Source organism: Bison bison, unplaced genomic scaffold, assembly GCF_000754665.1.
Source record: "Bison bison bison isolate TAMUID 2011002044 unplaced genomic scaffold, Bison_UMD1.0 scf7180017863885, whole genome shotgun sequence".
NCBI classification, from domain to species: Eukaryota; Metazoa; Chordata; class Mammalia; order Artiodactyla; family Bovidae; genus Bison; species Bison bison.
Genome location: NW_011494457.1, coordinates 708,375 through 726,716, shown reverse-complemented (window position 1 = coordinate 726,716; position 18,342 = coordinate 708,375). Strand labels below are relative to the sequence as shown.

Below are 18,342 nucleotides of genomic sequence, written 5' to 3'. Positions count from 1 at the left end.
CATAAACTGTGAATCATACCATCATCCCCACCATCTTTACACTAATGACTCAAGAATGAGGAATGGGAGAAACACTAAACAATCTGCGGCACATGAAAGGGTTTTTAACTACATTTCTACTGACACCAACCCACTCAAGTCCTTAAGTGACGACGAGGCCTAGCTTAGTGGAAGAAGCAGAGTAAACAGAGGGAGCTTGCTGGAGAGAAAAGCATCTGCAATTGCTTTAAATTCCAGAGCAGTGAGCCGGCGTTCCTGCCGACGGTCTCTGCCAGCACAAGACCAGCCGTGAACTCTGCAGCGCTGAGCTCCTGGGCTCCACACATGAAGAACAGCAAATCCTTTGTAAAACTGCTCTCCTCAGAGCGTTTCAGGGGTTTTGTTGGTGTCCCCTCTATGCATCTTATGTGCTGGGAGGCAAGAAAAAATAATTAAAAGCTTAGCAATTCCCTTAAACTAATAATAAATGAGCTTTAAATGAAAATTGTAGCCTCTAATATTCTACTTATTTTTCGAATGAATTTTACATGCCATATTGTGTTGCCTGATGTACTCTAAGGATGCAGCTTATGAACAGATAAAATTACTTCCAGGGTAAGGTATTAAAAGGTTCAGTGGTTAAGACCCTATGCTTCCACTGCAGGGGGCATCAGTGGGGCATGAGTTCAATCCCTGGTTGGGGAACTGAGATCCTGAACTCTACATGGCATGGCCAAAAACAAAAAACACAAGTCTTTTTCTGTGTTTGCTATTGATTAAAATAATCTGCTTGGTTTGGCCTAGCACAAGTATTCTCAAAACCATCTCCATGCTCCACTAAGAACTCATCTGCTTTTCTGGAGCCACTGGTAGGAATCTGACTCAAAGGCACATTACAGTGAAGAAGCAGAAAATGAAAAACTCAGTTACCTTGGGGACTGGCTCAGGAAATAGGGAAAACGTGACCTGTAAGTTCTCAAATGGCAAGCGAGTATTTTACCTTCAAGACCACTTCTCACGTGCATTTATAATCACACACCTATCATGTCTTCAGGGACAAGGGTCCTGATGAATCGTAAGCCTAAGGAAGCAGCCAGAGGGCCCAATGCTAGAGATGCAGGGCTTGGATTATTCAGTTCAGAAACAGACTGGACATTTCAATAAACCATTCCTGGTTCTGTAATATGAAATCAAATGACGATACTTAGAGATAGCAGGCAGACAGCTCCACGGGGCCACTTCACCAGCCTCCAGAAGTGCACGTGAAAGAGCAGGTTTAGAAAGAACCCTGAAAGGCTCCAGGCTAATGGGGCTAAGGCTCCACGAAGCTGCTGCAGGAGCCACTCCGACACCTATTTACACTTGGTTCTCATGGAAACAGGCGAGTCCAAGTAAATTACTGACAAGTGAAACAAACACTGACGCAATGGCTGCAGGAAGGTCCCAAGACCTTTCATCCGTTTCACAGGGAAATGGAGATGCTCTTACAGAGAACTGAGAGAGATGAAGAGCTGACCCACTTTCATGACCAAAGCCTGCAAGACCTTCGACTGCTTTCTTGCAGACACTGTAATTCATAAAGAACAAGAAAGCTTGGTGCAAAGTCCAGACCTCATGTGCTGATCGATTAGTCATTTTCTAGAGATCAAAGAGTTGAAACAGTCAACATGATACATATTTACTGTGATCTCTCTCGCAGCTCCAAAAACAGATTCTGTTCTCTCAAGCAATTTATTAGGGTTTTACCCTAAGGGGAGCTCAAGTTCACTGCTACTGCTCTTGATCCTACCACAGGTGGGAAATTTTGCTTTCCTTAAGTACAACTAGCACTTTAAGTTTCTTACAGTTTGAAATACACATAACCCCAATCTTGCTCTCTTGGTGATCATGGCAGGGGTGGGGGTGGGGGATGGAATCAAGACTGTTTAAGAAAAAGCTGAAGGTCTGTGCTTCAGAACAAGCTTATAGGACCCTGTGTCAAGGCCTCTGAGGATCAAAAGAGCTTCAGGTCATGAGGCTCTGTGTGTCTTACCATTTTTGTGCATATTGGCTTCCTGTGTGGCTACAGAGGGCACCTCCATCATGGAGGTCCACTGTTTAAAGCGAGACTCTGTTCCAGCCTCCTTCCCACCAACCATGCCGTAGTCCATGCCGCCGGAGCTGAAGCCTGAAATGGAGAAGCACATTTTAGGTCTTTTTTTTTTTTTTAATCAGTTTCTAGTATCAATAACCAAGAGGTCTGAGGCAGAATCCACAAATGGCTTCATTTGTCCCTAAAAGACTAATTCACATGAAGTTTTCTTCACTCAGAAACAAGTGTTTTGATTCAAAATGTTGGTCTGGGCTCCTGCCTGCTACAAAAGGGACGACTCTGTTCAGGTATGAAAACACGTATGATGTCATCTGATGAACATCTTATGGCACATGTGCACTCACGTTATCTATTTAGCTCAGGTTTGTGTCAAACAGAATGTGGGACCAGCAGTTCTCCAGCTGAGATAGATGTCCACACTACAAACCAACACGATGCAACAGCAGCCCTGAAGTTGTGGTAAGGTCTCTATGGGAGGAAAGGCTTTGCAGAAGGACAGCTGATCTAGGGCCTAGGGCAGGAGGGTGAGTAAGTCAAGAAAACCAAGTGCGAAGCTCTAACTGGTGACAATCACAGGTGCTTAGGGAATGACGAGGAGCCCAATGTAACTCCAACGCCTGGCTGACTATGGATGCAGTGAGATGGGGAGAGATGAAGAGTCATAGCTTGTAGGGTCTCACATATGTCAGGCCGAGAAGTCTAGAACTTTTTTGCCCCCCAAAGATAGGAGATAAAAAGAATTTTTTAGCAAGTGAGAGACAGAACTAAGTTTATATTTTACAAAGAGAACTGACAGTCTGAGAATGGGATAGACTACGGGAGATCAATTTGAAAGTTTTTATACAATGGCGAAGACCCCAAAGCTTGAACAAGCAACTGGTGAGAGATTCAGAGTGTGCCCTCAAGTGTTAGGCTGTTAGCAAGGGCTCTGGCAGTTAAGATTTTCCCACTGCAGAGGGCTGGACAGGTTAAAGCCACACAGGAGAGGCTTGTTGATGGAGCCTCACAAGGTGCACCACTGGTTTTAGGTTAGAATGTATTAAATATTTTTTAAACTTATGCTCAAAAAAGTAAAATAAAGGACTAAAATAAACAGCTGAAACTGAGAGGGGAAGAATAATTAATAAAAAACAGAAAAGTGGGGGACTTCCCTGGTGGTCCATTGGGAACGTGGAGAACTCCATGTTCCCAATGCAGGGGGCCTAGGTTTGGTCCCCAGTCAGGGAACCAGATCCCACACACTGCAACCAAAAGATTCCATATGCTACAACTAAAACCTGGCATAGCCAAATAAATAAATAAATGCATTTTAAAAAGAAAGAAAAAGGAGAATGAGCCACAGTTAGTGTAGCAATAACAGGCAAGCACTGGCACCCAAGAAGATCAGCAGGGCTCCCACCATGCCTCAGCAGAGGTGTCCTGTGGAAGTTTCCTCTCCCTATCGGACATGTGGCTCCAACCAGCCCAGACTCCACATGGCACCCACTTTAACTCTCGTACCGTCTGAGGCTGTCTTGTTGGAACCCTGGATAAAGCGGGCATCTTTCTCATTAGAAACTTGGAGATCTGATGCCACCCAGACATGGCAGCACCACAATTAAACAATAAGGTCTAGCAAGGGAAAAGGAATTAAAGATAAAGAAAGCAAAAAGGAGATAAAAGTACCTTGAAAGATTCAATCTACAAACCCAAAACTATGAGAGGAAAATCAATACAAGGTTTTATGTAACTCTGTGTCTCTCTTCGATGTCACATAGTGACTGGCCTCACGTGAGGATGGAATGTGCTCAACAAATCTGGATGAAGGGAATTCTGGGCTCTAGAGGCTATTGTAGATAGCACTCCACTCGTGACCTTTGTGTGGCTCATGAGCTATCACACCTCCAGATCCAGGAAGATACAGACTTGACCTTGCTATTTCATCAATGGACTTCCCTGGTGGCTCAGACAGTAAAGAATCCGCCTGCAATGTGGGAGACCTGGGTTCAATTCGTGGGTTGGGAAGATCCCCTGGAGGAGGGCATGGCAACCCACTCTAGTATTCTTGCCTAGAGATCCTCATGGACAGAGGAGCCTGGTGGGCTACAGTCCATGGGGTCACAAAGAGTCAGACATGACTGAGCAACTAAGCACATACTTTCTCAGTTCATCAAGTGGCCTCCATGTACCAGCTCCCCGACACAGAACTTCTAATTAAACAAGCCATTTCATTCAGTCCAGTAAGTATTTATGGAGAGCCTAATTTGTGCCAGGCTCTGTGTCAGGAGCTGAGGTACAATCAGAGATAAGACATGCCCCTGGCTTTCCCAGGGCCTCATTTCACCAGGACATGCCTTTTATCTACCTCATCATTGCTACATATACAAGCTCTTGACCACCTTATCTGTCCTTGTCAGAATGACTTTTTTGGCCACACACACTAATTTGTTGTCTATTCATCACTACCACTTGGCTCAGGGCTTGGCTTAACCTCCCTGAGGAAACTCTCAAATTAACTTGTCCTTAATTTATCACTCCTATACTCTCTTCGTCTACAGTTCTATATTTTCCACTACTTTTTTTGTTGTAGATGAAAAAACAAATTCCTGGTTTCATAATCATTATAATAAGCAATAAATTATAAAAGAAATCATCCACAGTCACCTCTTTAACACAGCTGTTCTAATCCATGTCCACATGCCCATGTGTTACTGACACATCATAATCCCAGGAAGGATACAGTTATTCTTCTGCTATTTTAATAATCTCTATTATTCATATCTCTACTTTTCACTGGATATACCACACACAGAAATATTACATATTTTGATAAAGTTTAAAGATAAAAAGTAAAATTTTATTGGAAGTACACTTTCTAACAAGATGAATGACTTTGTATCTAGATTATTCAGATATTAGTGATTATGACTTGATCTAGTTCACACTATTCTATTCCTATTTTTAAAATTTTTATAGACTTTTTAAAGCACTAAGAAAATTTACACAAATAAGTAGATGAGAAAAGTAGGAGCCTTGTAATCACATCAGTTATTTCTTTATATTACTTTTTGGATATATTTCCTTCTCCCAGCTCAATAAGATACCTAAAAATTATGTTTTAGTATTTATTACTAAAACATAATTTTTAGATAGGTCATTATCACTTGACAATTCAATTAGGTATATTTTCCATTTTGTTAAAAGCAGAAAATATTTTACAAAAAACAATCAGCTAAGGGTTAGTTAAGCAGTCATGAAAGTCATTCAACTCTTTAATTCTGAGAAAATATATCAGTAGAGGCTTTATCAAAATGTACTAAGAAAAAAACATACTACGAAATTTTTAATTATTCTTGCTAGTCTTTAGCCTACAGGTTATCTTTTTTCTTTTTTACTCTGCTATACTAGGCACTATTTATATTCATAATATATACATTCATTGTATTACATCTTTTTCGAAAAAACTTTAATCTGTATAAATGCTTTACCTATATTTTCATCAAAACCTTACAGCTATAGGTTTAGTTTATTCAAAATAGGCAGCCAAATCAGACTTGTTTTCAGTCTCAGTTTTTCAATTCCAATAAATTGATAATATGAATTAAGGAAAATTGTAATTGAAATAAACTGCAAAATGCATCGTGATTATAAGTGGTCATATCACAATTAATATAGACCTAATAAAACTAATGTATCCATTGTTTACTAAGTTATCACATGAAAATGTTAGTAAGTCAGTATGTTCTTTTTCCTTAATTTGGATAATAAAGCATAACTAAATTTTTAAGTTACTTATGAAACAGGAATATGATATTAAAAAACCATGAAATGTATCCAGTAAATGTACATATGTATAAATACTGAACTCTGATCCTTTAGTCATTAGGAATAGTTAAGTATAATAATCACAAACAATATGATTAATCTAATAAGACATCATGATAAAATTTTTCTATATATTCAATAAACAAGAGAAGTATACATACACTGCTAAAAATGAACAGATTTACAGCCAACACATAATTTTACTTTTTGATAGGTGGGTAGAAAATAGTAAAGATGTTATAAAGACTGTCAGTGAAATAAATACATTATGATTCTAGGTTTTTAACAACTAACTGACTGGTACATACCCCGTTCTAAAGGAAATCCACAGGTTTTACCTATTTGCCATGAAAACACCTGTTTCAAAGAGTCAGTCTCACTAACCTATACTGCTCGGGCTGATCCTAGGTGCTTTTCTTTCCAGCTAAGACAAGCCCTCAGGATGAGCAATGAGAAGGTCTGAAAAGAACTGTGTTCCTGAAATACGTGGAAAAGTCACTTGTGGCTTCCTGATGTTCTCTTCGCTCTATACGACTGGATTCCACTTCAAGAACTACACATCCTTTGACAAAAGGGGATGAAGAGAAGCACTGCTGCCCCCACGTCACTCATGCACACTGTCTAAATCCAGAACAACTGAACACACACCAGCACACGCGGGCTCTTATGTCAGGCTTCATCCCTAAGAGGACACATGATTCGGCAGGTGAGGACTGGAAACCCAGGGATAAGGGCACCATTGATAGTCATCACGGGAGGCTTCCTCTTTGTCTGGAGCTCCAGAGAACCATGCTCTGATAGGATACGGGATGGTGGAGCGTCTGACTTTCTTTTATGTCAAATGGAATTTAAAAGTCAGTTCTCATGCAAATCATTTTTAAGAAAAAGTACAGAGGCTACCCTGGTGGTCCAGGGGGTTAAGAATCCACCTTACAATGCAAGGGACACTGGTTTGATCTCTGTTCCAGGAAGATCCCACATGACACAGAGCAACTAAGCCTGTGTGCCACAACTATTGAGTCCGCTCTAGAGCCCACGAGCCACAACTACTGAAGCCCTAGAGGCCTTGCTCTGCAACGAGAAGCCACTGCAATCAGAGGCCCACACACTGCGACAGAGAGTAGCCCCCGCTCGCTGCAACTAGAGAAAGCCCACGCAGCAGCAGTGAAGACCCCCCACAGTAAAAAATAAAACAAATAAATAAATGTGCAATTTTCTTTTCTTTAAAGAAAAAGTACAGTTGGTAGAACTTAAGGATCTAGAAATTAATTCCCTTAAAACTATCCAGGATCAGGTCCTGGCCTCCCCGGTGGGCAGTGGACATCTCACCCCAGCAGGCACCTCACAGAGCACAGACAGCAAGGCCATTTGTCCAAGGTCACTTTGTCACTTGAGTGCAGCTTTCAAGTCTCCCTTAACCCTTGTTTTTGAGATGGCAGAGAACAGTAAAGTCCTTACCAAAAGAAAATCTAAATGTTGTCAATCTGAGAGGAGACCCACTGTGGTGGGTGGTACTTTTTTAACTTTTGTATTTTATTTTTAAATCACCGTTGCCTCGCTGGTTGGATTCTGCTTACAACATGTTCCCCAGTTCTGAAAGAGCTACAACTCGCCTGCCAACAAATTCCTGATGAATGTCAAAGGTATAACCTTACTTGTGCTAATTCTATTTAAATCAGATGAAAAACTAACATCAGAAGAATTTTATTGGTTTGCCTGATAATTTTAATTCCTCATTTTTTTTCAAGGTAATTTTATCCATAGAGCTAAATGCCTCTCAACTTGTACGTAATTTGTTCGATTATAACGTCAGACTAGTGCAGCACTCACAGCAGGTACAAATGGGCTTTAAAAAGTTCCTGGTGGTAGGAGAGCTGATTGCCACTCACAAGTAATAAAAGACTTCTTTTGGACCCAGAGAAGGTGGAAGCTTGTCTCTGCTGTCTGCTAATTGTGTGATGAGCTTCAGGAAACATATCAGCAAATCAGGTATCTCACTTGCAAGAGAGGAATAAGAATATTTACTGACCCAGCATGGCTACTGTGAAAATAGTGTAATGGAGGTCTAACCCTTAGGCTGAGAGTGTGACTGGCAGATTTTTCAACAAGCAGTTTGCATACTAACAGCTTACCAGAACCATATCCAGGTATTGGCCCTTTGGTTTGAAGGTCTGGGAGCCCCACATTCAGAGCGTTGGGTACCATGTTGTCCAGATGTGGCTTGGGCCCAACGGGGTGAGATGGCGAATGCTTCATGCTGGGCTGCCTCTGCTGCTGCTGCTGCTGTTGCTGCTGCTGCTGCTGGAGGGCGCTCACCATCCGAGCCAGCTGGAGGTGAGGAGGCCCAAGGGAAAACAAACACATGATAAGCCAACATCCATTTCCGCCATCAGAGGTTAAGCAGAGACGTATTCCCACATGCAGCACTAGGGGGCCCTTCCAAGGCCACATACCTGCTGCTCCTGCTGCTGGCGAACAGCTTGAGAAAGCTTCCTCTGGTTTTGTAACAACTGCTGCTGTTGCTGCTGCTGCAGGAGAAGCTGACATGCCTACAAAATAAGGGAGAAAGAGAGGACCCAAGTTTCCTAAGGCGGATTTACTAGGAAAACTGCAAGGGTTTGTGAGCCGAATCAGTGTCCATGAGGCAAGTACCACCAAGATCCTGGCCTACCGGTCAAACTGAGTGTGCTTAAGACTTGAGCTGACGTATCAACCCTTAAACACATGAAATGAAGCAAGTAGTAGTAGTAGTAATAATAAATAATAATAATAATAATAAAACCTTTTGGCTATAGGAGGAAAATCTGCTACTTACCAACTGAAACTGGGGAATCTGTGGAAGCTGGCTCAGCATGGCAATTTGTTGAGGAGATAACTGGGGCCCCACGTTGAAAAGACCTGGATTCAGGCCACTGTTGGGAAACTGCTTAAGCATTGAGGCAGAAACCTAGCCAAGAAAAGGAACTTTCAGAATTTATCAAAATAAAAAAAGTTTGTGTGTTGTGTGAAAAGAATCTCAATAAAGCTAAAGCAAGCACTATCAACATTTTCCTTGAAAAATATTTATGAAAAACATTAAACAATTAGGAGAAATATACCAAAGCATTAACAGTGGTTATCTTTTGAGTGGTGAAGGCTATAGGAGCTTTTGCATTCTCTTTTTAGGCATTTCAACTTTTCTACAATGAAAATTATGAATTTTACAATCAGGAAAATATCTGCATGAAAAAAATGAATGACAACATAACTTTCGTCTTAGAGGTTATTATTGGAAATGTGCTATAAAAAAATCCACTGAGGAGGGAGGTGGGTTCAGGATGGGGAACACATGCACACCCATGGCTGATTCATGTGAATGTTTGGCAAAATGCACCACAATATTGTAAAGTAATTAGCCTCCAATTAAAATAAAAACAAACAAACAAACCCCCAAAACATTCACTGAACCCAATGAATCAGTGAGTGCCATGGAGAACAAACTTAGTCCCTTAATATCAATAGCATTCTGGTCAAAAATTTAGTCCTACAGGCAGACTGCATGGGCCTGCCATTTCTAAGCAGTATGACTCAGAGCAAGAGACTTATTTAACTTTTCTGAGCCTTACTTTCCTTATCTGCAAAATCTGAGTAAGAATAAAACTAACTTCAGTGGCTGTCTGAGGATTTTATGAGTTAGTTCATGTCAAATGCATAGAAATGCACTCCATACATGTTGCTATTATTCCACAGTGTGGTTCTTCAGGTGTCCACAAACAATGATTACACCTACCCCTTCATCTCATCTCCAGGCTAACTGGGGTCAGTTCTCTCACCTGTATATCGTTCAATTTCTCAACCCATTCATTTCTCATTTACAGAGAAGCCATTTTCTGAAGTTTTCTAATACTGGGTAGATCTCGCCATCACTAAACTCATCTTTTAAAAGCCACGCTCTCAACAGTTCCTAAGATCTCAGCTTCTCTGATCGTATCGAATTATCTCCCAATTCACACAGTCCATTAAAATTTACAATATTAAAATATGTTTTACTCTCCCGTGTAATTTTTAAGCAGCTGGGTTTATAAACTATTATGTCTGAGCCTTAGGACCTTACATTTATCTTTATATGCCTGGAACATAGTAGATGCTTGATAAAACCTACGAGATGAATGAACCTCTCTTATATTTTAACTTATTAATGGTCACTTCATCAAGTTATTTTCTACCTGTTATTTTGCTTATTGTCAGTTTGTGTTTCCCATCTGGTCACTGATGGGAACGCTGAACAGAGCTGAAGATAATCTAGTAGCATGCTACTAAAAACGTCCTTCCAATCTGAAACTGATCAGTCCAGGAACAGTCAATCATTTCTAATCAACACATATGTTTTAGCACTTAGCCTATATTTTTTCATCTTATCTAAAACAAAGAGACAGCTTGTCAAGTGACTTGTCAAAACAGAGACACAACAACTTTATCATCCCTATAATCCAACGTTTTTTGACCAGTGAAGAAAGTGGGTTATGTTCAAACATGTTAGCAAACTATGACTCGATTTAGTACATGTGCTCAGAAATCACATTTTTTATCATTTTGTCTAGAATCTTGCTCAGAATCGGCACCAAGTTCATCAGTCTTCAAGCCACTTTCCTTGTTCTTTCAAAAAAAAAATTACAAAGAAATTGCTCCATTCTTCTTCCTTCCTTGCAGGGGAGGGATAGTTCTTTCCTGTTTCTGATCTGAAACTCCAAACAGAGGGGCATCCACCTTTATCACAGCACTCTGGGGCCTCTTTCCCTTACTTCTTGGTAGGAAGCCCCCAAGGAGGACTGCCCTATTTCAGTTACTAAGGGGTGTGTATGGAATTCAGTATTAGGAAGCTCGTATTCTCTAATATCAGCTTTCTCGGCAGCATAGTGGACACTCAGGCCCCTGGAGGCCTTTCCCCTTTTGTCTTAAAAATTCAGAATTTGGGAGAAGGAAATGGCAACCCACTCCAGTGTTCTTGCTTGGAGAATCCCAGGGATGGGGGAGCCTGTTGGGCTGCCGTCTCTGGGGTCGCACAGAGTCGGACACAACTGAAGCGACTTAGCAGCAGCAGTGACCATATAACATCCAGCTGAAGACTAGCCAGGGGGGTACTCTTTCTGCCCCCTTCTGAGGCCTATGTCAGAAGCTTTCTCTGTCTCCATTATAGTTTAATAAAACTTTATTACACACACACACACACACACACAAAATTCAGAATTTGGGCAGAAAAGAGGGAGGTGTCATTATTTAAACCCGCCTCCTTGAAGACCCCCAGCATTCTTCAAAGATCACAGACAGGGTTTTGCAATTCTTTTCACAAATTCTTTCTCCGTTGAAGGATTTAATTCATCTTAACCCTTATTCTTAATAGAAAAGACATAAGCAGTAAAATTTTTATTCCCACTTAGTCAGCCTTATACAAAGAGTCCAAAGCAATGATTCCTTTCCCAGTCACCACATTGCACCAAACCAAGCTCTGAGACACTTTCGACCTGCCTACTTTTTTGCAAGCCTCAGCTTATTTTGTGTTTTAACCCCCCAGCGTGACACTCACACACATTCACCCCTGCTTGCACACCCTTACTTTCTGTCTTTTAAAAATGCCCCTATAAAAACGGAGTCATCAGAAGACCCATGGGGTGTTCCCATCTTATCTTTCTTTAGCATCACAGTCAGATCCAAATTCTTCTGCTTCCTAATACTTTTGAGTCACTGGTCTCTGCTACATTCTCAAGAATACCTGCGTATCTTTTCTTTGACACTTTCCAGTCTAAAAACATCCAGTATACTTGGCTCACCAACTTGTTTTCCTTCCAAGATCTCAGCACTTTCACTTCAACTATCAATTCTCTCACTTTGGAAAGTATTTTGATTTAAAGTAATGGTTCTCCCAGATGCTTCCTCTCCATTCTCTATGAGATGCTGAGTGTTACCAAAACCTTGACACTACTATATGTAAAAGAAGATAAACAACAAGGACCTACTGTATAGCAGGGGGAACTACCTTCAATACTTTGTAATAATCTATAGTGGAAAAAAAATCTGAGAACAGGACAGGTATGTAGATATAGAAAACAGAACCACTTTGCTATATTATCTGAAACTAACACAACAGTGTAAATAAACAATATTTCAATTAAAAAAAGACTGGGGAGGGGGGAGAAACTCTTTATTTGATTTTCTATTTTAACAGTTAGATCCCTGGCAGATAGGAGCTCAAAGCAAGCATACCATGACTGTGCACTCTGCCTCAGCACCAGCTTAACGGCCAACATGAGGGATCCTCCACAACTCCCCTCAAGTAATAATTCTTCTTCATCTCTCCTTTGAGTTCACCTAAATGGGCACTGCTGCTGCTGCTGCTAAGTCGCTTCAGTCGTGTCTGACTGTGCGGCCCCACAGACGGCAGCCCACCAGGCTCCCCCGTCCCTGGGATTCTCCAGGCAAGAACACTGGAGTGGGTTGCCATTTCCTTCTCCAATGCATGAAAGTGAAAAGTGAAAGTGAAGTCGCTCAGTCGTGCCCGACTCTTCGCGACCCCATGGACTGCAGCCTACCAGGCTCCTCCGTCCATGGGATTTTCCAGGCAAGAGTATTGGAGTGGGGTGCCATGGCAAATGGGCACTAGTGTGACTTAACTTACTGTCTCTGATACAGTGGCTCTAAGCTTACTGTATTAATAGGGTTTTTCCTTCTCTCAGGGGGAGGGGGAGGTCAGGGGCAGGTAAGGAGACTATGAGTGGAGATATGGCCTACACTACTATACCATATTCTAAACCAGAGTCTTAGACTACTATACCTCTGTGACTCATGAAATCGTATTTACTACCTTCAGTGTGAATCTTAAATTCATTTGGTTTAGCAAATATATTGGGCTGAATCATGTTCCCCTAAAATTCACGTGCAATTGTGATCTGAGAATGTGGCCTTATTCAGAAGTAGAATCTTTGTAGACAAAATCATGTTTCAGGTGACGACATACTGGATTGCAAGAGGCCCTAACCCAATGACTGGTGTCCTTAGAAGAAGAGGAAAAGACAGAGATGGAGAAGAGAAAGTCTAGAGACACATAGGGAAGAACGCCACATGAACGAGGTAGAGATGGGAGCAATGCATTTACAAGTCAAAAACACCAAGCCGTGCCAGCAGCCACCAGCAGCCACCAGCAGCCGAGGGCATGGAATAGACTCTCCTCTGGAGCCACCAGTAGGAACCAACCAACCCTGATGACACCCTGACTTCAGATGCCTAGCCTCCTGAACTTGGGACAGAATAAATGTGTATTGTTTTAAGCCACCCAGGCATTTGCTGCAGCAGTTTCTAGGAAAGAAATGAATACAGTAATTCTGCTGGTAGGCCTGTGCCATTTGGTAAGTTAACCATTTGTCCTGTGTAGCTATTTGAGCACTTGAAAAACATGGCTTACCTAAGTTGAGATATGTTTTAGACTTTGTAAATTTTTAAAAAACATTTGGCTGCATAGCATGACTTGTGGGATCCTAGTTCCCTGACCAGGGATCAAACTCAGGCCCTGGCAGTGAAAGTACACAGTCCTAACCACTGGGCTGCCAGGGAATTCCCAAGATGTGTTTTAGGTATAAGATACATACCAGATTTCAAAGATGCGACTTTGAAAGTCTAAAGGCTTTAAAAAAAGAAAGTAAAAATTTTAATGTAAAGTGTTCATTACAGGTTGAAATGATAATAATTTAGATATACTGGACTAAAGAATATATATTGTTAAATTAATGTTACCAGTTTCTTCTTATGGTCCATGGAATTCTCCAGGCCAGAATACCAGAGGGGGTAGGCTTTCCCTTCTCCAGGGAATCGTCCCAACCCAGGGATGGAACTCAGGTCTCCCATATTGCAGGCGGATTCTTTACCAGCTGAGCCTAAGGAAAGCCCAAGAATGCTGGAGTGGGTAGCCTCTCCCTTCTCCGGTGGATCTTCCCGACCCAGGAACTGAACGGGGGTCTCCTGCATCGCAGGTTCTTTACCAACTGAGCTAGGAGGGAAGCCCTCAGGCTAAATAATATATATTGTTAAATTAATGTTACCAGTTTCTTATTTTTTAAATGTAGCTTTAAATTCCATTATGTGGCTCCTGTTACATTTCCACTGGATGTGCTGCTCCAGGCTGTCTGCACTGATGACCATTGTTTCTAACTTCCTTTTCAAAGCTTTCCTCTATGATTCATTTTGTTTCCCAACCTACTGGCTTCCAAAATAAAGAGCCATTGTCTGAATTGTCATTTCTCCTCCCTTCTTTCAGTTTTAAAAGATCTATCGGATAAATTGGCTGGTCTCTTGATCACCATCTCTCTTCAGTCTTGAGAATAGCTGACATCCCTAACCAGGAGCCTATGATTCCCCCAGCCATCTTACCATTCCTACTACTCACAATTAGCTAAAGAAACCACCACTCAAAGTAAAACATGCCCATGACCCATAAATACCCCAGAGAAACTCATCTGAGGAGATAAACAGAGGAATACTTGCAGAAGCAATGCTCAAAATAGCAAAAATCTGGAAACCACTCAATAGGTAAATGAACGATGGTATTCATACAGTAGAATGCAATATGAACCGCAATTGCCCAAATCAAAATCTTAGAAGCAATATGAAGTTAAAAAATCAGAGGTTACATTCTGTATAAGTTTATTACATAAAGTTCAAAAAAGGGAACATGAAACAATATAAAGACAGGCACAAAAAGACTATAAAGAAAAGTAAAGAAATGCTAACGCAAAGCATTTTTATACTGTACTTTAAATGCTAGCATCTCATATGTTCTACACGTTGACAGTCATAAAGACTATCAAGGGACTTCCCCAGTGATCCAGTGGTTAGGAATCCGCCTGCCAATGTGGGGGACACAGGTTTGATCCCTGGTCCAGGAAGGCTCCATATGCTGCAGGGCAACTACTGAGCCCATGTGCCACAAGTACTGAAACCTCGCACCCTAGAGCTCGTGCTCCAGAGAGAGAGAAGCCACTGCAGTGAGAAGCCTGCTGCTCACCACAACTAGAGAGCGCCCACGCGCGACAACAAAGCAACGTAATAATAAATAAGTAAAAATTATAAATAAACTTAAATTTATTAATGAATTATTTTAATAAATTAAAATAAAATTTATAAATATAAATAAAAAATAAAACAATAAATAAAAATTTAAAAAGTAAAAGATACATTGTTCATAATTTTTTCTTTTCATTTGTAATTTTTAAGAAAAGACTATCAAGGTTGCCCTTCGAGGACTTCCTGTCTAGCCTTGCTCAGCTTCTCTCTTCAGATTCACAGTACTGTCCTCCTCCAGTGAATATAAAAGGACTAGACAGATGCTTAACTGGTTCCTGGGCAAGTGGCTATTCATGCCTGGGTTGCAGAGTAATTAAAGTGCAGGTCTGCACATTTCCATAGCAGGGAATTAATTATTCTGGCTTAAAAGCCCTTCAATCTCCAGCTGGGTTGGAGAAAGTGAAGCTTGAGTTGGAGTCAATACGGCATTAAACAAAGAATTACAGGTGCAAAAAGACAGCAAGGTAAAAACCTCTAGAACAGGTTACTTTCAGAACATTTGAAAAGGGGAAAGAATAAGACAAGGGAGAAAAATCTATGGTCTGGAACACTTGTAAAAAATCTCAAAGATGAGTTTCGATGTTTGCTTCCCACATCTACATTATTTATTGACTGTCCCTAGAAATCGGTTAGAATGGATGTGAAATTTGATAATATTCATCAATTTTAAATGTTTGTGTGCTTTGACCCAGAATTTCATTCTGGGCAACTAAATTTAAAAATAATGTGGGCAAAGATAATGTATAAGGATTTTTCCATAGCATTAACTTACAACAGTGAAAAAATTAGAAATAATTTAACACCCAACAGCGGGGAAAGGCAAACCAAAGCAAGCTTACCTGAAAGAACATTTGCCTTCTTCATTAAGAATGATCGACCCAAAGATTGTCTTAGGGATGAGAAAATATTATGACTCAATGTTAACAAAAATAACAGGCTATCGTGACCATGAATGCAACTATGTGAAAAGTGCGCCTGAATATGAACAAAGTCTGATCTGGGGATTGTGTAAATATAACTCTTGTCATTGCTTCCAGTGGGGTGGGAGGGTAGTTGCGGGAAGAATTTTTTCTGCATAATCCAAACTTTCAGTGTGGTTATTATATTCTCTTTACTTGAATTTTTTTTTAAACCTACCCAACTGTTTTGTCTTTTAAAATATGTAAATGTCAGGAAAAAACCTGAAGATTCCATTGTTTAATATTTTGCCCTTCTTATGCATTAAATAAAAGCTAACCATGTTTTGCTAAATAAACACATTTCAAAAATGTAGGAGAACACAAGTACTTTTCTTTTCCAAATAGAGCAGATAACTTTGGTCATCAAGAGATTTGCAGCCCCCAAGTCTTTTAGACTAAGTTAACTGTGCTTGTCTAACAATTCCACTTTCTAGATCATTCTGAAATGCATCTTCCCGTGACTTGATATATGCTTACTGCTGCTACTGCTGCTAAGTCTCTTCAGTCGTGTCCGACTCTGTGCGACCCCATAGACGGCAGCCCAACAGGCATATGCTTACTGAACTCAAAATACACACTCTGCAGGATCTTTAGGATGCAGTAGTGAACAGAGCAGACACAGATCCTGCTACTCTGAAGCTTACTTCACTCCTGGGGTCGGGGTGGGAGGTGAGGGGTTAACAGTGGTCATGTAATGTACACAGCCTGGGATAGCCTGCCTGATAAGGTGGGGCTGAGGCAGAACTCTGAAGGAAATAGAGAAGGAGCCATGTGGCAATCTGGGAGAAGAGCATTCTAGAAGCATGTACTGCACTAGGGGCCAGTTGGCTGGAGAGGCCTGAACCAACAGGAGAGCAGGTGTGGGAGGCAGGGAGGTAACCAAGAGCCTCAAAGATCACAGTGAAGAGTTGGCTTTGTAATCTCTGAGAGAGGGAGCCAGGAGAGCAGTGACCTTAACCTTCTGTGCTAACAGAAATGTTCTACATCTGCACTGTCCGTACAGTAGTTGTTAACCTGGTGTGCCTATTTAAATTTATATCTATTAAAACTAAAAATTCAGTTCTTCCATTCCATGAGTTGCATTTCAAGCACTCACATGGCTAATGGCTACCCTGAACAGTGCAGTTTTAGAGCATCAGTCTGAACTCTGGGTGGAAAACAGACTCGAGGCACCAAGTGGGGGATCAAGCAGGGTGGGACCAGTCAGGAGACTGTGGCCATGGGAGGGAATGGTTGGACGCTGGATGACGTTTTGAAGGGAAGATTTGTTGCTGGACTGGTTGTGGGCTGTGAGGTCTTTGGCCAGAGCACCTGAAGATGAGAGTGCCATGTTCCTGGAAGAAGAGGATGTCTTGAGGGGAGAGTGGGATGAAGCTGAAGTTCTGTTTCAGGCATGTTCACTTCAGATGCCTATAGGCATCCTAGTGAAGATGCCAGAAGTCTGTGGAGTTGTGAAGATAGAACCAGGCTGAAGCCACAATTTTGGAACTGTCAGTATTCTAAAATCATTCCACTGGGTGAGATCACCTAGCAGTAGCTGTAGGTGGTGAGAAGAGGTTCAAATATTGAGACTGGGGTACTCTGATGTTTAAATATGGGGGAAGTGGGGAAGAACTTGTAAAGCAGACAGAGAAGAAAAGGTAGATGGAGAACTAATACAGAGGGTGTCTGAAAGCCAAATGAAGAGTCTCAAAAAGGAGGACGTGATCAACTGGGTGAAATGCTGATACATGAGTAAAAAGCCTGGGGAACAGACCACCGGAATCCACAACACAGAGATCACCGGTGACCTTCACAAGAAGGTTTGGATCCCCACAGCCACAGTCGTGCCTGGGTTCCTGTACTAGCTTCGTGACTGAGCTCCTCTGCGTTAGTGATTCCATCCTTCACACATGTCTTCTGTACCACCGTGCTATCCTGCCTAATACTTTATCGTCTTTGGCAAGAGCAGCTGAACTCTAGAGAACAGGTAAAAATCACCTGGGGGTAATGAGGTCCCAAGACACAGTGTCTCAGTAGATGGAGGAAGACCCAGACACCGTATTTTTAAACAGCAGCCAAGATAATGGTTACCAACCATGGTGACCAAAGGACAAAGTCCAAACTCCTTAGCAAGGCAAACAAAACTTCCAAATGTAGTCCCAAACTTTCTGACAAGCTCCTTCCTGTTCCCCTCTAGGCAGCACACCTCTGCTTACACAAGCTCAAACTAATAACCGTGCTTCCCCACACCGGCCGTGTTCTTTCAGATGTTACTATCCCTACATAGACTACTCCTGTCTCCTGGAAGGCACCTTTTCTCCAGCTGTGCCCAGGGAACTGACTCATGCTTCAACGCCACTACCAGCGTGAGGCCCCACCCAGCTCCCCGACCCTGTTAAGCATTTCCATACAACATTAGCACATCATCTGCCAACT

The 18,342-nt window shown here is 41.5% G+C and overlaps 1 protein-coding gene across 2 annotated transcripts in view; it reads right to left on the bottom strand.

Annotated features, from left to right (window-relative positions):
• The window catches only part of TNRC6B (trinucleotide repeat containing 6B), a 186,631-nt gene that overhangs the window by 13,134 nt on the left and 155,155 nt on the right, over positions 1-18,342 (bottom strand). For both annotated transcript variants that reach the window (XM_010833743.1, XM_010833742.1), the window contains 4 exons: positions 8,691-8,822; positions 8,329-8,424; positions 8,008-8,203; positions 2,012-2,146 (listed from right to left, as the gene is read on the bottom strand). In XM_010833743.1, coding sequence (XP_010832045.1) covers positions 2,012-2,146; positions 8,008-8,203; positions 8,329-8,424; positions 8,691-8,822 — 559 coding nt within the window. The remainder of the gene's footprint in view (positions 1-2,011; positions 2,147-8,007; positions 8,204-8,328; positions 8,425-8,690; positions 8,823-18,342) is intronic.